At 33.3% G+C, this 24033-nt stretch overlaps 1 protein-coding gene across 1 annotated transcript in view; it reads left to right on the top strand.

Annotated features, from left to right (window-relative positions):
• The window catches only part of RtcB (RtcB RNA ligase), a 28876-nt gene extending 5119 nt beyond the window's left edge, over positions 1 to 23757 (top strand). The window contains exons 4-14 of the mRNA XM_080150729.1: positions 5092 to 5232; positions 6476 to 6567; positions 6916 to 6996; positions 7205 to 7271; positions 7476 to 7583; positions 7883 to 7981; positions 8246 to 8419; positions 8750 to 8912; positions 9171 to 9295; positions 23406 to 23533; positions 23685 to 23757. Coding sequence (XP_080006855.1) covers positions 5092 to 5232; positions 6476 to 6567; positions 6916 to 6996; positions 7205 to 7271; positions 7476 to 7583; positions 7883 to 7981; positions 8246 to 8419; positions 8750 to 8912; positions 9171 to 9295; positions 23406 to 23533; positions 23685 to 23709 — 1203 coding nt within the window. The 3' untranslated portion in view covers positions 23710 to 23757. The remainder of the gene's footprint in view (positions 1 to 5091; positions 5233 to 6475; positions 6568 to 6915; positions 6997 to 7204; positions 7272 to 7475; positions 7584 to 7882; positions 7982 to 8245; positions 8420 to 8749; positions 8913 to 9170; positions 9296 to 23405; positions 23534 to 23684) is intronic.
• Positions 23758 to 24033: the final 276 nt, after the last annotated feature.

Raw genomic sequence — 24033 nt, 5'->3', positions numbered from 1 at the left:
ATGGATTTGCTGACCAGAGGTTAAGTCTGATGTTGTGTATGGAGAAGGTGATAACCAACCCGGAACTACGCAAGCAAGTGTCAGCGATTAGAGATCATAATGAACAATGGGCGTTTCTTGATCAGATGTTTTTATCAAACACTCGCCGGTTCATGAGGATTTTAACTAAGTTGAACAAGATGAAACCTGTGGATAAACCTGTGGACGTGGTTAGCGCAATTGCTACCTTCAAGAGCATGATGCAGGAGGTAGAAACCATTGTAGGTTCTGCAGCTAAGGATTACAATCACCTAACTCTTATTCATATTTTTAAAGACAAGTGCCCTGAAAATTTGAGAGACAAAATTATGATGGAGCTAGGTAGCATGAACCAACCAAACATCCAGAAGATTGTAGAACTGCTGGAGAGGACCAGGGGTGCCATGTTGGCCGGTGATATGTCCTATGACACTAACGCCGGCAAGAGAAATCGTGATAGAGCTGCCGCCGCGCAAGTGTCTGGCCGCAGTGACAATGAGAATGGAAAGGCTGGAAAGGACAAGGCTTCCAAGTGGAACAGTGCATGTCCTGTTGAAAATTGCGAGGATAAACATCCTATTTTCCGTTGTCCCACATTTAAGAAGATGGATGTTGTTGACCGAAAAAAAGTTGTCCAGCAGAATAAGTTGTGTGAACTCTGCTTGTGTGATGGTCATGCTGCTGACAATTGTAATAAATCGGATAAGCTTGGTGTCTGTGGCACCAATAATTGCGACGGTTATCATAGTCGTATGTTGCATGAGGCTAGTGCTAGTGTGAATACAGTCTACAAATCAAGTTCTGAGCCTAGCACATGTACCTTCCTGCTGCAAATAGTTCCAGTTGTAGCACCTGGCGGCGGCGCCTGCCATGCCGCCGTCATGTTTGATTCGGGTTCGAGTCTACCACTTATATCTGAGAAGATGTCCCACAAGTTGAAGCTGAAATCTACCGGCAGATATACAAACATTTCTGTTGCTGACGGTAGTGAATCATCCTGCCGAAATGTGGTGTTCTATCTGAAGGACAGGGATGGTAACTTGAGAGAATTTGAGGCAGCTGTTATGCCTAACCTCGGAGGTGGCAACGAGATGCGCTCGGTCCATCCGGAAACCGCCGCCGAAATATTTAAGATGCCGCCAGAAAGATTTACATATATTAGTGGAGGCTTAGATATCATCATTGGAAATACACATCCTGACGTGTTTCCATCGACCTACCAGAAAGTGGGCCAGTCTATGTTGTGGCGAACCATTTTTGGTAGTGGTTTTATTTGTACAAGTGCTGACTATGGAGCTGGTCAGCAGAAATCTGCATATAAAGCTGCCGTAGCGGTGGATAATGAACCGGTCGGTACTGCCGTAGCTGTTGATAATGAGCCGGTTGGTACTGCCGTAGCTGTTGATAATGAGCCGGTTGGGTCTGCCGTAGCTGCTATTGATAATGATGTTAGTTGTGCTGCAGTTATTCCTGATGATATTGGTAACGATACTGTAGCCGTTGAGAATATTGTTACGGCGGGTATTGAGCCGCTGAATGATTCGGTTCCAGCCGGACAAGAGCCGACGGGAGTTTCGGTTCCGGCTGGACAAGAGCCGATCAGAGCTTTGGTTCCAGCTGGACAAGAGCCGACGGGAGTTTCGGTTCCAGCTGGGCAAGAGCCAATAAGAAATTCGGTTCTGGCCGGACAAGAGCCGACGGGAGTTTCGGTTCCGGCCGGACAAAGGCCGGTAGATGATTCTAAGTTTTATGACAGTCACACTTTTATTACTTGCCCTGGTGCTGTCATGAATCAAGAATCGACTTGGCTGCTGCCAACCTTGCCGCCCGACACAGGGTAAGAGGCCTGCAAATGGCGGGTGGAAATATGGCGGGTGTTGCCGTCAGAAAGTCATTGAAAAATTTCAAACCACACATATCTAATCTACAACACAAACTATCTATGTGAAAATGATCTTTAAAGAAAAAATATTACAAGTTATATATTAAGCTTGTGAAGGGAACCTAAAAAGGTTCTGCAAAGAATAAGTATTCATTATTCAACTAATTTTATTGTTCATATTAAGCACAAAAATTCTACAAAATTGTTTAGACTTTTAAAGCAGATTTTAAAAGATTTTGTTTCTTTAAGTATGATTTTGAAAAGCAAAAGTCTGTGTGTATTAACTACAAAGTGATTTTTGCAGATTTTTTTAGATTGAGAAAAATAGATTTTTTAAGAATTATTTTTCGAGGTATTTTTTTTTTCATGGTTCACGTTGCTTAAAAAATGTTATTTCTCAGATTCTCGTATGAGATAATGCATTAAAGTAAAGAACACAACATGTAAAATTATTATGATAATGTTTAAAATATTTCTTATTATTATTTTAAAAAGATTATCGCAAAAAATCAAGATATTTGTTTTAATTTGTAAGCAAATAAAGTTTTTTCTTTCACTCCGGAGGCAAGGATTCCTAATAATCCACGCGTAAAGATTTTTCTTCATTCCGAGAGCAGAGATTCGTAGTAATATATGTACCTAGCGATTTCGGACAGGGCAATTTTAAACCTTGAGAAAGTATTTTATAGCAAGTATTTCCTAGGTACATATATTTTCGTTCATGTTTAAAAATGTAAACTCTATTTTCTATGAGATAAGCATTTATAATAATGAGCACGATGTATGATATTATTAAAATATTGATTATTATTTATATGAATATCACAGAATTAATTTAAGATAAACTATGCATATTTTAAATTAACCTTTCCTTCATTTTATCGCAGATATTAAAATAAAAGCGGTTAAAAAAAAAAAAAAAATTATGATTAATAATTGATTCTTATTTTATGAAAACTAAGAACATTTTTTTTAGTAAAAAGCTACATTGTCATATGCCTATTTTTATGCCTAAAATAAGAATCAAATGAAATGCGATTAAAGTTTATTCTATTTCATATGCTCAAATTTAATTTATTGAGTTTAAATTCTTTTCAAAAGTACAATTCATTATAAAACTTACCTGAAAAGTTTAACAAAAAGGAATAAATGTGTCGAGGTTGCGTGATTCGATATTTATTCTAAGAGAAAAAATCAAGTATTTTTTAGCAGATTTTTTTAAAAATTATATATGAATTTCAATCAAGTAAACATTTTTATTCAGATCAAGGAATGATTGAAAATTCATATTTAAAGTCTCATATTTTTTACAAAGAAAAATTGGTATTTTTTTTTCATAATTTCAATGAAAATTCTAACGAAGATATTATTATTTTGCTATTCTTTAAGTATTAAAAAGTTTTATGTTGATTAAGATATTACAGTTCTTATTCATTAGGTTTGAAAAACTTTCTGCCCAAGGATTTTGAAAAATTTTTTCTTACTACTCTTTTTGATGCTTAACAAATTTAGTTTTAAGTACCTATAAATCTTAATTTTCTTGTCTAAGATTTATTTCGTTTTATTTTTACCATTATTTGTTTACATTTACATTTCAACCTGATTTCGTAGGTACTTATTGATTTATTAATAATGATTTATTACCTATTGATTATGAAATGATTATTATTTAGTATAGTTGTTATATTACAACATCATGATTAATAGGATTATCTATTTTAGGATTTGTGTATGTGATCTTGTGATTGTCATGTGCATGGAATGTTGTATGGTACAAACCAATCCCCATCCTTCTATCCTAAAATGTGAGGTATTATGAGTCCTAGTGAGGAGTATAATATTGTGTATGCATTTCACGGGGTTTCATTTAGTTAGGAGCAAAATTGTCACGTTTTCGGGATGTGGCCATTCTCATGTGATTGTGGTGAGTTGAGTTTAGTGAGAAATGTTGCTAATGCTCAGCGCGAAAAAAACCTTGAATCTCGTTAAGGAAGTTAATTTGACTTTCAAACGGGGGGTGTGTCTTAACCTCTTTTCGAGGAAGCTTTGTGTTTATCAAGTTCAAAATTAATTCCTTACCTTTATCCTAAAACTAAGCGCAAATGTCGTCTTTTTTGACTTTCCTTCAGTAATAGACGCGGCATGGAATGTTTATATGCGCCCACGTTTTTCACTTTTGAATGAGATATGAGAGTGTGAAGATTTCGGAGAACAAAATTGGGCCTATCATTGGTCTCATAGTGTGTGAACGACCCTAGTATATCAGGGATTTGAAACCATAAGAGCTTCAGGTAGAATTTGTTATTTTTACTAAGAAGTATGGTGTATAGGACGATTATATGTAGTTTTAAAAAGGCTTTAGCCAGCTAAGCATGAAACTTAATTATGATTAATATATGTTTTAGTAATTTTTATGTGCCTTATTGTTGCATTTAACAATGATTTATTAAACCAAATAATTTTCCTTTAAAGCCAAAGTTTCCAAAGATTTTTTTACCGTAGAGAAAAATGATTTTTAAAAAGCAAATAAGATTACGTGGTTATAAATAACTGGAATTATGAACTAATTGATATTGTAATTTCAGGTCTTTGAAATAATTTCATCAATAAATCTATATTCAAACCTGCTGTTGAAACTTGATGGTTCCTGGTATTGGGGGTTTGTATGTTCGCCAACTGATCTCGTGAACTTCCCGCTAATTCGGAAGTCAAGCTCAACCAAAGTGTCATGGTTGAGACAGTAACATAGTAATGCCGTTAAAAATAGCTCGCTTATTTTTCCCTTTCATTCTAGTCCCATATTTGGAATTTACATGGCACTTGCTTCTGCGTTCAATAGAACATTGTAAAATTACACATTCATGGCCAGCAATACACGGCCTTGTTTACTTAACATATCTTATTCATATAGTATAGATGTATATACAGATAACAACCTGCCTCCCATTTCCAAGGACCGTTTTATCAAACTGTTTTCTGCAACTTGGAATTGTTAATATTATCGACACTATTGGTTAATTTTCAAAGAACCAAGAGAGTCGGCACAAGTTCCTTGGGATGGGGACACATAGTTATTTATACCTTACCCCTCAAGTGTTTTACTCTTATGTTTACTTATATTAATTTTTGACATTTTGCAACAAAAATATTTTAAATCTAATAGATTCTAATAAAATTATAATGTTTTTAAGGATCCAACTGCAATTGTATCCCCAGGAGGTGTCGGGTTCGATATAAACTGTGGAGTGAGGCTCCTCCGTACTAACCTGTTTGAAAAAGATGTACAGCCAGTGAAAGAACAGCTTGCGCAATCATTATTTGATCATATCCCAGTAAGTTTTGTCTATTTTTTTTATTGATACAACAATTTTTATATAAGATAGAGTAGAGCCCAATTGGTTTAGCAATTACTTTTTACTAACAAAAACAAAAGTGGGGTTGGGGGGGGGGGGTGTTCATTCCCCAAGAAAATAGCTTCAAACAACCACAGGATCAGTAGGTATATTCCCTGGGGAGTAGAGCCCAATCGGCTCAGCGGTTTCCAAGAGCTTAAGCTTGATGCGGATAGACAGACAGACAAAAAGACATCGTTCTACTATGTATTTTGTTTTACCCCTAGGTTTCCTTGCTTATTACAAAATATACCATTTGCTGAGAATAATTTTGAAGAACATTATGTTCATATATTACACTTTCAATGTCAATTATTATGAAAATATGAAACATAAAAAGAAAGAGAACGAGTTAATATTATCTTATAACGAATACTTCTAAGGAGATGTTATGAGATTATGATAATTTCTTATTACAAAATGGATAGTTCCAACTTATGTGAGATTTTAAGTCACTTATACCTTGTTAAACGTTTGTTAAACTAGAAGAAACGGTGGCGGAAATACAAAAAGCTTCCATTTCCTGCTCTAATTTCTTGTTACACAAGTGTTGGCAGTTTTCAGCTGCATTTATTTCTCAGCACTGATATACATTAAAGTAACTGCGAAAAGCCAGAATGCCGCAACTCTTCTTAAATTGTGTTAGTTTCTAAAAGTTTCACTTATTTCGACTCTAATTTAGAGTATGACTTGAGAATTATTCCTTGGTGTTTGCCTTTAGAATATCTGATTATACACAATCTAATGAAATTGGAACTGTTTTTAGCTACTTAGATAATAACGTAGTCCGGGATATTTTCAATTGCAGATTAAACTGAACTTAATTTACAAAATTGATTGGGTTACGTCACTTCAAACCAATAGTGACCGAACTTTTCCAACAATAATCTTAATCTACAGAAGGTGTAGTGAAGACTAATTAAATGATTTCTTTCAAACTATTCCTTGAAACTTATTAGTAAGAAACCGATTGGGTTCTCTTTTTTTTTAGAAAAGCTTCACATAGGTAATGTGATGGTCTTAGGCTCTTTAATTTGTTTCAGATTTAAGTCTTGAGGGTGGTTTTAAGCTATTTTCAATTCCCCCTCTGCCCCTTTGAATATAGATACCCTAGATGCTAGGTACGTAAACGATAGTTAGAAATAATGAAGAATAAGTAAAAATAACCGATTTAACTTGCAAGGTTGGTGTTGGTAGCAAGGGAATAATTCCGATGACCGCTCGTGACCTGGATGAGGCGCTGGAGATGGGAATGGACTGGAGCCTCAGAGAAGGGTGAGTATTAAGTAATTAAAATGATTTTTTTACTCTTCATAACTGTTTGATATTTATCCAGTAATGTATCCATTGAGAACACTGCATATTTTATTTATGCATTCAAAGTCACACTATTTTTTTGCATAGATGACATAGCACAAAATTCATTGTTATGACAGGGGGAAAACTATCGTCAATTTAGGTTGCTTACATGGAATTTACTTATTGGCCAGTTCGTTCATTCAGTGGGGGGGGGGGGTGGATGGGGTTGTTCTTTATTCTGGCCAGCTACAAGTTTCACTTTATTAGAGAAAATGATAATTTGGTGTAAGTTAGATCCATGTAATAATAAATCCAATGGCATAGGTATGTCTGGGCTGAAGATAAGGAACATTGTGAAGAATATGGAAGAATGTTAAATGCGGATCCCTCTGTAGTTTCAACCAGGTTTGTATACTAAAATCATATTCATGAATAGTGTCATTACAATTCTATTAAACAGAAATTTCATTTTCCATAATTAAAATACATTTTGTCCATTTGGTTGTAGTTAAGAACCAATATCTTTTTTTGATTAAATAATATAAAAATTATGTTTTAAATTTAGAATAAGATAAATAGGTATTAATTGTCCTAGTAATATTTTTTTCCTCAGGGCAAAGAAAAGAGGTCTACCTCAACTTGGAACCTTAGGCGCTGGAAATCATTACGCTGAAATACAGGTATTGTTCTTATACTAAGTTATAATATATTTTCAGAGTTTGAAGTTTAATTAAGTCATTTGAGTTGTAAACGAATGAGACATTATGTTGTTTTTTTTGTCATTTATTTTGTTTTTGTCATTGGGGATGTACATTAATTTATCGGCAATTGTCATTTCCCTCAAGATGAATATTGCTATTTCTTTAATGATCCTTTCTTAACAGGTTGTTGACGAAATTTATGACAAGTTTGCTGCCAGCAAAATGGGAATTGAGGGTAAGGGACAGGTTGTCCTTATGATCCACTGTGGCTCCAGAGGTTTTGGTCATCAGGTATTTATAGCAGCGCAGCTTCTCTATTATAGGGTTATTGCTGTCCGTGTCTATACGTCGCATCCATTTATGTTAAGTATACGTGATTGTAGGTTAAGGTAGGTAAATTTGTTGTTTTTCAATTAAATGGAGAATTTACACATTTTGCCACGAAAAAACAAACACTTTCCTTCCTCTTTAAACTACATAAATTTAAATCATCCTTGTAAAGTTGCTTAGATTAAATAATTTTAAGAAAAATTTTATTTTGATTTAGTTCGGCCAAGTTGAAATATGCTAGAAGTTATATTTTTTTACAGGTAGCTACAGATGCCTTAGTCGCCATGGAGAAAGCAATGAAGAGGGATAAGATAGAGACAAATGACCGACAGCTAGCTTGTGCTAGAATTAATTCAAAGGTAATTTTTTCTCCGACTTGTAAAAGAAAATAAGATATCAAGATTCAAGATCTATTTAGTACCTACAATTGTAACAGAATAAGAAAATGGTCAACACAAGAAATAATATTGAATGATATGAGCTGGTATTTATTGGTTTTTCTTGGACATAACACTAGCATTTGATATATTATATCTATCAAGTTCAATAGAAATAATACAAGAGTTCCTCGGAATTAATAATGGATTAATCTATTATGAACATTTCAACTTCTTATTATTTAGGAAGGTCAGGACTACCTGAACGGTATGGCAGCTGCTGCCAACTTTGCCTGGGTGAACCGGAGCAGCATGACCTTCCTGGCAAGGCAGGCTTTCTCCAAGATGTTTCACACGACGCCTGATGACCTTGACATGCATGTCATCTATGACGTCAGTCATAATATTGCTAAGATGGAGGTAAAATTAAAGTCAGTTTTTGCAATAATTTCGTAAAATCACAGATTTTGAGATTTTTGAGGTATTAAAATCACAGACTTAAGGACATAACCTGCCTTATGAGTAGCTTTGAAATTTTAAAAGAAAATAGTTGCTTCACCCCTAACCTCTAGGGGAAAGCGGAGGCTGGAGGAGGTAAGGAAAATAGCTGAAAACCACCTCTAGATATTTATAAAGTAACCAGAAAAGTAAAACTAATTAGGACCCGCAATTTCGGAAATCTTTACCTTCAGATTAAAAAAACCTTACTTCTCTATATTATAGGATACAACATAGCTTGTGTACTTTAAGGAGCATATTGTTAACGGAAAGAGGAAAAGATTATTAGTTCACAGAAAGGGTTCAACCCGCGCCTTCCCACCCCACCACCCGCTCATACCTGTGGACTATCAGTTAACCGGACAGCCGGTTCTTATTGGCGGCACCATGGGCACTTGCAGCTATGTTTTGACAGGTTAGATAACTTTTTTCTTCTTCTAAATTTATACCTTCCTATTATGAAGGATCCAATAAAAGAATATAAAAAATCACGTTACCTTACATCTACAGGTACAAAAATCTCTTGGAACGACAGGAAAAATGTGAAAAATAAGTATAAAAATAGCCAAAAATCTGTTAAAAGCCGTTCAATCGCCAAGGATGAATTGATGATTTTATGTTAATTTGTTTAGAAATAATGTGGCGCACCCTGTAAATGGTAAATCATGTTTAGGGACAGAAAAGGGAATGGAGGAAACTTTTGGTTCAACGTGCCACGGTGCAGGGCGTGCCCTATCTCGCGCCAAGTCACGCAGAAATATTGGGTTTCAAGATGTTCTAGATAAATTATCAAATCAGGTTAGCATTTTTTTTACTCTAAGCATGTTTTTTGGATTCAAAATGTGGAAAAAATAATACTTTTACAATTTAACTGCAGAATGATTGAAAGGCTATAATTATAAAGATTATTCAAATTTCTTTCGGAGCCTAACAGTTTTAGTGAAAACAAGGATGACAACATTCATAAAACCGATGCTCTGAAATGATAGGACGAACATTAACATTTTTACATCATATTGTAAATTGTTGGAAAATTGATTAATACAGGATAATGTTTAAGGACATACTTCATCACATTAAAATTTGTTAAAAAAGTAAAAAAATCAACATGTTTAAAATAATCAACATACGGACATTCTGGTAACGATTATAGAATTGCTACGCTTTCTAAAGCTTCGCTTAAAAAAATATACACATTTCTTCTAGAAACCTAGCAATTTCAGTGAAAAAATAGAATTACATAAACCTTCTACACTACTTTTGTATTAAATCGTCCGTTTCTTCATTTTTTTTATATTTTACACAGCCTTTTATTTTGTGTGCAAATTGTAGAATGGAAAATAATGATTACATTCTTGGAGGCGAAACTTTAAAACTATAATCTATAAAAATCTCGGAGATTTTTTTTTCATATTTTAAATATTAAATCTTATTCCTTGATTTTAATTTTAAACTAAAAATAAGTTTGAATCTAAGCCCAACCACATCATAATTAAAGAAGTACCTCTTGCTACTATGTTGCATGCATGACACTAATAATAAGCGCTGGAGGATTGCCTTGGTCCCAAACAGGCGAAACTCATTACCATGCATAGTTAGAACTTCCAGACAATGGTCGTACAATCAAGGGGTTGGTTGTCTGCAATAGTGGGGATGTTAGTTTCATGGGACCTACCATAAAGATCGGGCTGTACGTTGTTATTAATGGTTATTTTGGCTTTCTATGGTTAGGCCGTTTCAAAACATGTCGCAAGGCTATTAATTTAACTGGTTGATTGTGTTTGATTGCTTTAAAGGGCGAATATAGTTTCAATATGATATGAGCTTATATGAAAGGTGCCATTACATACTTTTAAAATATCTATGTTAAATTTAAAAAATCAAAAAAATCCTTAAGTAGATTTTGCAATTTTTGCTTTTACTTCAACATATGATAAATGAGAAAGTCAACAAAATCGTTTATTTTACCCCTTTACAAGACTTTTTTTGACTAGTTTTCTTAAGTTTAATTGATTATTACATTGGCATGCATCTTAATTGATAATTAAAGTGTTTATTTTTTTTCTATTATATACTATTTTATTGATTTTTTAAAAAGCATAAAATAATTTGCGTCAATTTGCGTCCGGAGTAATTACTAGGGTAAATAATACGTTTTAAAGTTTTTTTTCTGTATAAAGATCAATGATTAATTCTTGATGATATAAAGGGGGGGTTTTTAATGCAACCATCTCGTAATCAATGTATAAATGGCACTTAGAATTCGAATTTCGATCTCAAATTTTGCATGAGTAATCCTTGGTAGGTCTATTTTCCCTAAATCGAACAAAAAATTGAAAAAGTAACAGCTGGCGGCTCAGCCGTTTAGCCGTTTTTTTGCCTATTTTTAGGATAAATTCATCATTAATTACGTAGGAATCAACTTTTTAAAACATATTTTTGGTTTAATTCATGTTAAATGATAGCAATAACCATTTTTTTAATTTCTAGTACCAGCTGCTAAACGGCTAGAACCGGCTGAAAACAGCTGGGAGCTGCCAAGAGTATGAATAGTTGATAGAATGGGTAGATAGGGCTTGTGACATGTCTAGGGGTAGGTTTTTATGGGTGCTGAGCTCAAAAATACTATCAAAAATAGTGGCAGCTCATCCATATGGCAGCTGGGTAACGGCTTCTGCTCAGCTGGGAGCAGCCAAGAGTAGAATGAGTAGATAGGGCTTGTGACGTGTCTAGGGGTAGGTTTTTAGGGGTGCTGAGCTCATAAATACTATTAGAAATAGTGGCGGCCCATCCACATGGCAGCTGGGTAAAAGCTACAGCTCAGCTGGGAGCGGCCAAGAGTAGAATGAGTACATAGCGCTTGTGAGGTGTCTAGGGATAGGTTTTATTGGGTGCTGAGCTCAAAAATACTACCAAAAATAGTGGCCGCCTATCAATATGGCAGCTGGGTAACAGCTGCATCAAAGCTGGGAGCGGCAAAGAGTAGAATGAGTTCATAGGGCTTGTGACGTGTTTAGGGGTAGGTTTTCTTGGGTGCTGAGCTCAAAAATACTACCAAAAAAAGTGGCCGCCCATCCATATTGCAGCTGGGTAACAGCTAAGCTTAGCAGTAAGCCGTTATTTAAGACTCATTGACTATTGGGACTATTGAAGGATAACCAAATATTGAATATTTCAGTATAAATACACTATTGTCATTTTATATTATTAATAACAACACCTTATCAATGTATTGTTTTAGTTGTTAAACGGCTGAAATTGGCTGAGAACAGTTACCAACAGATAAAAGTAAACGTTCAAGACATAGCTTGTGATGTGTCAAAGAGGTGTAAGTTTTTATAGGTGCCAAGCTAATTAATACTCCCAAAAATAGAAAAGCCCATCCACATGACAGCATGGTAAGGGCTGCTGCTCAGCTGTAGCTGTTACCCAGCTGCCATATACACAGGCCCAAACTTTTATTGGTAGTATTTTAGAGCTCAACACCCATAAAAACCTACCCCTAGACACGTCACATGCTATATACTTTTGGCTATTGATAACTGTTCTCAGCCGCTTTTTGGTAGTTTTCAGCTCTTGAAACAGTGAAATCTAGTAATTAAAAAGAGTTATTAGTAATATATCCATGAAAAAAAAGGTAAAATGTTAATTGGGAGAAGTTTAACTCCACTCAAAAAACAGCTGAGCTGTGGCCATTACCCAGATGCCATATATGTAGAAGGGCCGGCACTATTTTTTGTAGTATTTTTGTGCTGAGCGGATGGGCGGCCACTATTTTAGTAGTATTTTTAAGCTAAGCAACCATAAAAGCCTACTCCTAGAGACGTCACAAGCCCCATCTACTCATTCTACTATTGGCCCCTCCTAGCTGAGCTGTAGCTGTTACCCAGCTGCCATGTGGATGGGCCGCCACTATTTTTGGTAGTATTTTGAGCTCAGCACTCCGAAAAACCTACCCCTAGACACGTCACAAGTCCTATCTACTTATTCTACTCTTGGCCGCTCCAAGGTGAGCTGCGGCCGTTACCCAGCTGCCATATGGATGGGCGGCAACTTTTTTTGGTAGTATTTTTGATCTCAGCACCCCTAAAAACCTATCCCTAGACACATCAAAAGCCCTATCTACTCATTCTACTCTTGGCCGCTCCCAGCTGAGCTGCGGCCATTACCCAGCTGCCATATGGTTGGGCGGCTACTATTTTTTGTAGTAATATGCTCAGCACCCATAAAAACCTACCCCTAGACACGTCACAAGCCCTATCTACTCATTCTACTCTTGTCCACTCCCAGCTGAGCTGCAGCTGTTACCCAGCTGCCATATGGATGGGCCGCCACTATTTTTGGTAGCATTTTTGAGCTCAGCACCCCTAAAAACCTACCCCTAGACATGTCACAAGCTCTATCTACTCATTCTACTCTTGGCCGCTCCAAGGTGAGCTGCAGCTGTTACGCAGCTGTCATATGGATGGGCGGCCACTATTTTTGGTAGTATTTTTGAGCTTAGCACCCCTAAAAACCTACCCCTAGACACGTCACAAGCCCTATCTACACATTCTACTCTTGGCCGCTCCCAGCTCAGCAGCGGCCGTTACCCAGCTGCCATATGATTGAGCTGCCACTATTTTTGGTAGTATTTTTGAGCTCAGCACCCATAAAAACCTACCATTAGACACATTACAACCCCTATCTACTCATTTTACTCTTGGCCGCTACCAGCTGAGCTGCAGCTGTTACCCAGCTGCCATTTGGATGGGCTGCCACTATTTTTGGTAGCATTTTTGAGCTCAGCAACCATAAAAACCTACCCCTAGACATGTCACATGCCCTATCAACTCTTCATACTCTTGGCAGCTCCCAGCCGTTTTCAGCCTGTTCTAGCCGTTTAGCAGCTGGTACTAGAAATTTAAAAAATGGTTATTGCTATCATTTAACATGAATTAAACCAAACATATGTTTTAAAAAGTTGATTCCTACGTAATTAATGATGAATTTGCCCTGAAAATAGGCAAAAAACGGCTAAACGGCTGAACCGCCAGCTGCCAGCCGTTACTTTTCCAACTTTTTGTTCGATTTAGGGAAAATAGACCTACCAAGGATTACTCATGCAAAATTTGAGATCGAAATTCGAATTCTAAGTGCCATTTATACATTGATTACGAGATGGTTGCATTAAAACCCCCCCCCCCCCCTTACCCTAGTACGCATTTTTCAACACACACACACAAACGCACCGATCGCCAGATTTTCTCCAGAAAAAAATATAAGAAAAAAAAACACTATTCACCTATTATTTTTGTCCTCTTTAAATTAATTATAACAATTACCATATAATTTTCATACTTACATGAAATAAAATTTCTCCTGTAAAGGTTTTTTTTAAAAATAAAATTCATATACTTTACACTTTGTTGGGGAATATTGTCAAGGAAGAAACAATCCACAATACAAAAAATAGATTGATAACTGGTTTCCACTTTTATTACGACTATCATTTAACGAAAGCTTTTTAATTCAACCTTAAACGGAAGCCTTGTGTGATGCTAGGGTGTTTGGAGTTCTTAGGGAACCACACTTATTACATAAATTTATTTTGAGAATGTTCAGGTTTTAAGCTATAACAGACTTATACATTTGGATATGTCAATATCTTAAAGTTACTTATAATCTATGGAATTGCACGGTTTTTTTGAGCCCATATTATATTCAACCTATATTCGCCCTTTAAAAACTAAAATCCTTTTATTTAATATTTTATATTCAACACATTCTTGGTTTTTTGTTTTGTTTTTAACACTATCTAAGTTTTTTGTGTCAATTAATTTTATTTCATCATAAAACTCGAGATTGCATTGATATTAGCCGATAATTGATGCAAATATTGTTTGCTTTTTCCTCAAGATTTATATAAGACACAAACATAATTCTTGTAAACATACAACATGCAGTAATTTTCAGCTCCTTAGTTGCGCTAGATGGCCCCTCTTTTCCTTTTTAGGGTGTGGCCCCTCCTTGTGAGGAGAGTTATTCCTCCTTTTTATAGGGTTGCCCTTCATAAGGAGGATAAAAGTTGGGTTTTTCTTGGTTTGCGAAAACCCAACTAATGCATGTATGCTTTGTAAATTAAAATTTTAAATTACAGAAAGTGTAATCTTATTTTTCATCATTTGGGATAACCATAAAACTGTTTTGTTCATTAAGATCCCTGGTTATTAGTCGAAATGTTGGGTAAACAAAAGAAAATTATAGAAAACTTAAAATAAATGAGGGAAATAGTTTACAATTTTCTATTTACTGGCCCATAAAAATTTACAGTATGAAAAATACCCTTCTTAAACAGTAGTTGTTCTTGTTTTATTCAAAATATGGTATAATTTTCATTTTGGCATCATACCTACATATTTATTTACTACACAATTGATATTTGACAAGTACTTGCTTATGTAACTGTATTACTTATTTTATAACCTATAACAAGTACAACTTTGTTTATTAGCAGACGAAAATGCTATTCAGGCACCACACAAAGGCCTTACCAACACACAAATATAAGACAACCTAAAGTTATAACTAAGTTATAATAAGAAATCTGTTTAAGGACATACTGACATTTTAGAGATGCTTCGCTCATAATATTGTACTATATTGTAATAGGAATCAGTAATCAAAAAATCAGATTAATCGGATGATTTTATCACATAAAAAATTGTTATTAAAAAAGTAAAAAATTCAACATGTTTGAAATGGACGTACGGACATTCTGGTTACGATTATAGAGTTGCTACGCTTTCTAAAACGTACCTAACTACTACAGGAATCACCATGCAAAGTTTAAAATCGAAAGGACAATTCTAACATGCCTAAATTAACGAATAAAAGCTAACTATCTCGGACGGACTTACCCTAATTATAGTAAAGCTTCGCTTTTAAAATTCCATAATATGGAATAAACCTTCACTGTAAAAATTTAAAATATGGGAGGAGAGGGGGATACAACAAATAGAAAGAAAAGAATGTATTGACAAAGAAATCTATTTAGAAACAGTCAGACAAGTCCTAGTCATCGAGTTGCTACTTTACTAAAAATGGATATTGTAAGAATTTATCGAATTTATCTTAGACTTGTATAATTTTTGATAGTACAAGAGAAAAGAAACCTTTAAAAGATTTTTTCATGTCCTATAATATTAAGAAGTAATGTTTTTTTTTAGTCTGAAGCTAAAGATCTCGGATATTGCTGGGTCGAATTTGTTGTACTTTTCAATTTATAAATATCTTGTCTATAATACAAATAAGAACGATGTCCGTCTGAAGCTTAAATTCTCAGTAACCAGGTATAATACCTACTGGTCCTGTGGTGGATTTAGGTGAGACACATTCACCATCCCAAAAAGAATCCCCCCCCCCCAATTTTTTTGGTACCTAATTTTTTTTTTCAATTACCTCTTGGGGAAGAGCCCCTAGAGGCTAGAGCGATATAAATCACTTTATCCGTTGGTCTGACAGTTATGATACACAAACCACGCATAAATATTGATAATAGGTAAAGGACAAAGTGATTTTATTTTTATTACCTACATTTTTTGCGACAACCGAACGTGTACTCTTTAACTCACTTTGTCTGTTTGTCCACCAATGAAAACAATTAACACAAGAAAATATTTAAATGATCATAGATTAAAATCAGTGATTATTTCTCCCTATTTGTGTGAATAAACCTAGAAGCCAACATGATATATCAATTTGAAAATTTTGTATCCATCATCTGTGGCGTATCTTATTGGAATAATAAAATGATCACACAAACTCGTAATTTTTTTTTAGTAGATTAGTGAAACTTAAATACACCTTCGAAACAGCATGAAAACATTAAAAAAACCTTTTTATAGACAATTTCAGTTTTTCCAACCAACTGACTAAAACCCAGGGATAAGGGATGGGAAACGTAGGAAAATATTATTTCAGGCCTATTTCAAGCCTAGGCCTATTTCTAGCCTTATAAACCAGTTTTGGGATGGCGCAGTGCTTCGTATAAAACGCTAATAAAAAAGCTGTGTGTGTGTGTGTAGATAAAGTATAGAATCAAATTCAGGTAGCTAGTTTAAAGTAAAAAACATAACTTTTTATAAACCTATATATTAATGGCTTTTGTTAAAATGAAGTTTTTTCTCTCCCAAAATTTTTTTATCTTTTACTTTGGTAATTTGAACTGTCAGAAAGCTATCGTTGGGTTTCCCTCAGACAGATTTTAGTTTGTATTATTTGCATTTTTATTAATGAGTAAAAATTTTATTTGAAAATTTCATTGCTAATTAAAATTCAAAATAAATAAATTAATATGCACTTGGGTAACATTCTATCAAGTATTCTTTGGATACTATTAATGTAGTGATATATTTGTACTGTGTTGTATTGTGTATTGTACATATATTAGGGTTAAAGTGTTGTATCAATTCCGTATTAAATTTTTAAAATTCAAAATACAACATCTAATTTATAAACTACCAAATGAAAATTCTTAGCTACCTCCTTTCCAAAAAATAATCCCGTTATTTTTGTTTTTTCTATATGGCCCTTTTTTAATGTTTAACTCTAAGCAGATTTAATAATTAAGCTAATGTGATCTAACACCATTTATATTTATTTTTTAGTAGCAGACGAAATCATTATTTTTTCTATAATTGTCTGCTTCTAAAATTTTCGCCAATTGGTGATTGGTTGTTAAAAACAGGCCGATTCTGATTGGTTTAGAGCTAAAGCTACTTGGGAGCGTCCGCCAGTTTGATAGTAATTTGTAATAGTTGCAATATCCCTTTAGAATCTAGGCCGGGACCTAATTAATGGCCAGGTTTCCTATCCCTTATCCCTGCTAAAACCTTCCTGATTTTTAATCTTTCCTAATTTTTTTCATTGCATTGTAATGGTAAGGGGGGATATCAAAAATATAAAAGTTTTGTTTTAGTGGAGGGGCATTTTTATTTTTGTAGGTATACTTTTTGCTATGCCAAAATATTTGCTGTTTTCCTTTAACATTAAGTAATATGACACAAATTGGTTTTGTACCAGGTGCTACCCACCACTAAGTTTTCAAAATATTTTCTCTTTTTTTCCCCAGTGTCTTATTTGACCTGCTTGTCATTCATAATATGTCGTAATTAGTGACCCTAGTATTTTTAACAGCGACGCTACTCTATGATTTATTTTGTCAGTCCGCCTGTAACGCTATTAGAGAAATGTAATTTACTGGGCTGCCTTAACCCGTCGGTCTGGCGTTAATGCTTCAAAAGACATAAGTTCTTATTTAAAATGATTTTTTTGATTTTCTATGATTTTTTCAATCATCTGTATTTATAGTAAATAGCAATACTTGAAAATTATTCCATGAAATGTTTCTTTATCTTAACTATATTATAAACATCATTTTCTAAAAAAAAACTTTTGAAGGATGCATACTCTAAATTAACTCGGTAAATGAACTTCTTGAATCTATTCTTTTTTAATTGCGTTTTCTAGTTATTATAGCTCTTTTAGCACAAGTATCTTCAAAGTAGAAGATTAAATACCGAACGAAATAAGAAATGAAAGTAAGAAAAACACCATACGATTAAAAATGATGACTGTTAAAATTAAGATAAAGGGTATTAGGGGGTTAGATACTTGTATGTCCCCACTCCATTGACCCTATGCCGACTTTCCATTGGGTCTTTGGATATCAGCCAATAGCGTCGTATCAGAAAGAAATTTGCTAGCAGATGAAAAGGGTCCCCAACACTGAATCCATGTAGTTATCTGGATTAAACATATTTATATTTAAAACTAAGATAAATACGCCAAGTGTAGGTGTCTTTAGTAAGAAAAAAATTATCCTTTAAAAATCTAATTTTGCTAATATCCTAACTTGTACTGTCAATGAAAAAAAAAAGGAAAAGTGTGTCTTCTTCTAAATGCCTAGATTGAATTTGATAAATATGTATCTTTATAAAAAAGTAACAAGATGTCTTCTGTGTGTCTGTAGTGAAGAATCTCGCTAACCACTGAAACTGATTTGGTTTTCCTTTACAGCGAAGTTTCCTATTAACTATTTTAGCGTAGGATAACATCACCCTCCCAAGAGAAGTCGCTCTATAAATATACTCTTATCCAACCCCATCCCCCCCCCCAAAAAAAAAATATTCTTAAGAACTAAAATTAAAAGTGGAAGATTGGCGTCAAGTTTAAAAACTTTAAAATGATAAACTTTTTGATGAAATATCATCAAATGTTTTGTTAAGTTCTATTAACTATTTTAGCGTAGGATAACATCACCCTCCCAAGAGAAGTCGATATATAATTATACTCTTAACCTAGCCCCCCCCCCAAAAAAAAAAAAAAAAAATATTTAAGAACTTAAATTAAAAGTGGAAGATCGACGTCAAGTTTAAAAACTTTAAAAGTATAAACTTTTTAAAGAATAATATCATCAAATGTTTTGTTAAGTTCAAACTGTTGTTTCAAAAGCTTTGATACAAAAGTGTAGACCTAGTGTTCTCATTAAAAATACTCAGGTTCATTCCTGAAGGTGCTTAAAATCACTTGCTCTTGTTCTTGCATAGTCTTTTTTGCTTAGACTTCAAAGTAATATCCGTAAAAGCATAATAAGCATTTTCTATTTTTAAAATTTATTACCTAATATGTTTCGTTTCTTTGACTGTTGGATTATTATTGCATTGGTTTCATGTATGTAGTAAGCCTTGGTTTAATTTTAAATTATATTAATTAAATACCTACCATAAAAAAAATTAAAGTTGTAAATATCACGTATTACATTATACTTAATCTACTGAATTTGTATATTAATTAGTTGGTATGAATTTATGAATATAATCATTAGTATGTTAATATTAAGTTCATCAGAATAAACATATACACTGTTAATTAGATTATGAACAAGGTGGACAACATCCATTAGAATAAATGCTAAGCATAGTTATTGATTGTTGTCAGGTTTGGTAAAAATTAAAAATTCTGCTAATAATCTAATAGAGTGAGAATGCCTTGGCAATCAAATATCACAGTCATGCTCAGTTACAAAATGTAGATAAAAAGTGCTCCATGTAATAGTTTCAATATCTAAAACAAAAAGTTATTCTATCGCGCATAGACAAACTATTTCATATGAAATAAGTTATAGAGTAGCAGCAGAACTATTGAAAAAGAGAATAATTGGTGAATGTTTAATGTACTAGGCGTACATACTAAGGGAAAGAGACTTTCATTCGATAACTTTAAAATACTTCCATATTTTTACCTTAATGTCTCTTTAGAGCTGAGTACTGAACTACACCCAGCCACTAATATTTTTAAAATAAATTTTAAAAAGGGTTGGTGGGTAGTTTTTCGTTTGTTTCATTATTGCTTTAGGTTAGGTTAGGTTATATTGTGTATCAATTTATTATAAAAGTAAGGTAAGGTTGTAGTTCTTGACAGGCACAAGGAAAATCATTATACAATTATACACAATTAATTAAAAAGAAAAAGGAAAAATGATAGATAATATTATTCAATACAAACATTGTAGGATTTCAAAAGATGAATTTTTATTTCTACTTCTGTACATACTAAATATGTATCCTTACATATTTCTCATACGTAAATGTATTTATGTACATACAATTGAATTAAAATAGAATGACTGTTTTTTAAAGCTGAGATCTGTACTTGCAGTAAATGAAAATCAATTAAATTGAGGAATACATCATTTTAAAAGCTTCAACATGTTTAAAGTGCATCTTTACATTCGCACTTCTTTAAAATTTTGCACATGATAATCATTCTTTGACTTAAAACCTTTTATGGGGAATAATTCGAAAGCATATCATCTTTATAATTATTTTTTAAGGTAAGCACCGTCAATTTGATGTTCTTGTAACATTTAAATCAGTCCTTTTCCCTATCAAAACATTGTACATAGTACGGTTTGGTCGTGATATGCTGTCTAATGTCTGATATATGTTTGATTTCTATTTGTATATATGTATGTATATGCTCAATTAAGAGGATTGATAGAGATTACTTTCATTTTAATGGTTACACAAAAAAGCATTTTTCAATTAACCATTTTCAGGTAAATAATAATATATGTAGTTAATTTGTTCTGGTTAGCCAATTTAAACATAGGTCGTAAGGTGAAAAAATATGTCAATTTTTTAAAAGCTGTGTCTAATGTTAATGCTTTAGGATTCCTTTCCTGAAAAGCTTAATGTTAGTCCTGGGTAGGATTATATCTATTTGATGGAGGGGAGGAATTATTCATAACAAAATAACCCTCATGTAAAAACTATTTTTTGTTTCTGTAACATAAAATACTATAATATAAAAAAGTTTGGAAATATAAATTTTTATCATTGAAATGTATTTTTTAGTTGTTTTGTGAGGAATCCATCCATTTCATCTAAATTGATTTCTGCTTAGAGTATGAACACACAATGCTCACTAACTTTCAACAAAGATTGGTTTTATAAATACAAGATCTTAAACATAAAACTGAAAATTCAATGACTAAGGTTAGATAATGCCAGTTGTAGGTTAATGAAAAATAATGCAGATGTGATTATAAAACAGGTCAAAGAAATAAAAGTATTCAATCTGAATTATTTTATAAATAAGAAACGAAAACACAAAAGCAAGTTGTTTGATTCTTTCATAAAATTGAGGCCTTAATCAAAGGTTGTGTCAAAAAATGCAACCTTTTTTTAAAAACCAAATTGCGAGGCTTTTGTTAATGGTTGAAAAATACCATAGATAACGCGCGTTGAAACCGCTCTGAGCTCTAGTTTTTAGAAATGCGAATATCATCTTTGTGCTGTTTGTACGTCAGTAGCTATGTTGAGAAATGTGAGGTAGGGTAGCAATCAATCCACTTTAGTTTTGCTTGTATCCATAAATTTTTAGCTTCCTGTATATTTCTTATCCCAATTCTTATTATAACTGTGAGAGGAAACTCATTTCAATTGTATTTCGATGGTAGATAAAAATACACTTTAAAAGTGCACTTTCCTACATATAAGGATAGGTAGAACTTTTCTGGAACAGGGATAAAGATAAAAAGGTCGTCATTGCTACTAAGTCAGATCTCTGTAAAACAGCTAAAATAATCACGAATACAGTTGTTGTTTACAGCTGATTTTAGAATGTAATTGTATATATTGATGAGTACATATAACAAGGTTATTTGATTTTATTATTCAAAACGTTTTGTGTAGTAGGTATGTAACATACTTTAAATCGGCCTCTTTTATCTCAAGATCTTGTAACTAATACGTATATTGAATGAAACCTATTTTGCAGTATCGACATTTAATATTTCTCCTAAAATTTTGATAAGTAACTGAGAGGAAAAATATCATAGAAAGTAAAAAAAAAAGTACGCTTTTTAAAGTGCAGCTTTTCTTTAATTAAAGATATAGCCTCTGTAGGCAAAAGTTACCTTTTTTTTCTCTTATAAGACTATAAAGATAAATTGATGTACATACCTAATGATGATGAGACATAATTACCTCTTCTGTAGATTGAAATTATTAGTTGAAAACTATGCACACTACAAGTTTCAACCAACCAATCAAAATATACCTAATAAAAGTACTTAAATATTTGAAAGCTAACGAATATGGGAACTTGTTATGAAAACTTTGGGTACCGGTTCAAATACAGTCTTCTCTCTTTATGGTTGTGACTCAGTTATGATTTGAAATCATAATCAACTATGTCTTCTGGACAGTTCTTAGTTTTTATAGCTGCTTATTTATTGATATACATGTTCTTGTTACGTACAATTAGAGTTTTAAGTGTGAAACATTGGATATTATAAAATGGATATAGAATTAAGATTATTACCAATGACTGGAGGGGTTAGTTTTTGCCATCGTCAAATTACAAGATTCTTAAGATTATGCAATAATACCCTTTCAAGTTTCAACAATCAACGCGTTGATTTCAAGACTTTTTAATAATCTTAACTATTCTTTATATTAACTTACACCTATTTGTTGGCCATGGCATTCCCTCAATTAAATCCCACTTTCAATGTCCTAATATTATGCTGTTCTCTAATTATTTTAAAAATGTATGTCCAATATTTCCAATTCTATTCCGCTTGACAGGTGCAAGAAAACATATCAAAAAGTAATAAAACTTTTCCCAAGAAATAATAAGTTCATACTTCTTTATATGATGAGTGATATGAGGAAAATATGAAATACGCGTCAGTATATTTATGTAATTTTGAGGATAATTTATAAACTGATTGATTGACAGATGTAAAAATATTCGACATAAAAGGGTTAAACAGGCAATTTCCCTCAAATATCCTTGTTGATCACAGAACCCCCCCTCCCATCTTAATTTTTAAATAAATTAAAAATGGAGGGGGGGATGATTTTTCATGTTTTTTCAAAGAATCAGTTTAATTGTGTGTTATTTGTTATTATTGTTGTATTGAAAGTTAACTATTGTTACATGGATTTCTTTAATAAGTATTTTTTTCTTCTGAAATGTAGACTAACCAACTAAATAAACTTTAATAAAAAATATCTTTTTTACAATAAGGGTAACTGCTCGTCTGCATAAAAGTAGGGTAGGTTGTGCTAAAATTCCGTAAAGGTGTGAGTTTTCAGGCTTAAAAACAGTACTAGAAAGAAAATATTCACTAAATCTGTATCTTCCTTATTAAAAAGAACCATAGACAAAAATATTAGTGTATATTATCGATCTACTACTGTTTTTTGAGCCTTAAAACTCACACCTTTACGGAATTTTAGCACAACCTACCTCCCCCCCCCCCCTTCATTGGAGTTCGGAAATGCATTTTACATGGAGGGATTTTTTTTAGGTAATAATTACCTAACATTTTAAAAATGTTATTATTTATTTTTAGGGTATTTCCGTACGCGTAGCTTCTCCAAAATTGGTTATGGAAGAGGCACCAGAATCATACAAGAACGTCACCGACGTAGTAGACACTTGCCATGCGGCGGGCATCAGCAAGAAAACTATGAAACTCAGGTAAGTAGATAGATAATCAGGGAGATAGACATTCATACATACATACAATTGAAAATTACATGCAGATAATACAGACAGAAATAAAAAAAACATAGAAACAGACAAATAACTAAAGTTTGTGGCAAATTCATTTATTATTTTGTTTATTTAGACCTATTGCTGTAATCAAGGGCTAATATGTTCCTGGATTTATTTTTCTTACTGGTTACCTGGGAAATCTGAAATCAAGACACCCAAAGACAAACAGTATCTCAACAGGGATAAAGAATAATATATTTAATAGGTTGGGTCGATTTTGGACATTTTCATCTGAGACCAAAGTTAAAAATTTTATGAGAATAATACACCTCTGGATCATTTAAAATTTATCTCAAGTCTAAAAACCGTTGGCTCTCACTCATACAATTGTTTAGCTATTTTTGAAAGTGTATTATACCTATAAAAATCATGTGCAAGTTCCCGCTTTGGTCTCATATCAACCCACCCTAATCTTTGTTTTG

Source organism: Acartia tonsa, chromosome 2, assembly GCF_053477335.1.
Source record: "Acartia tonsa isolate MP-2025a chromosome 2, ASM5347733v1, whole genome shotgun sequence".
In the NCBI taxonomy this organism is placed as follows: domain Eukaryota; kingdom Metazoa; phylum Arthropoda; class Copepoda; order Calanoida; family Acartiidae; genus Acartia; species Acartia tonsa.
The sequence above is the reverse complement of the archived record's forward strand: the minus strand, read 5'-3'. Positions and strand labels throughout refer to the sequence as shown.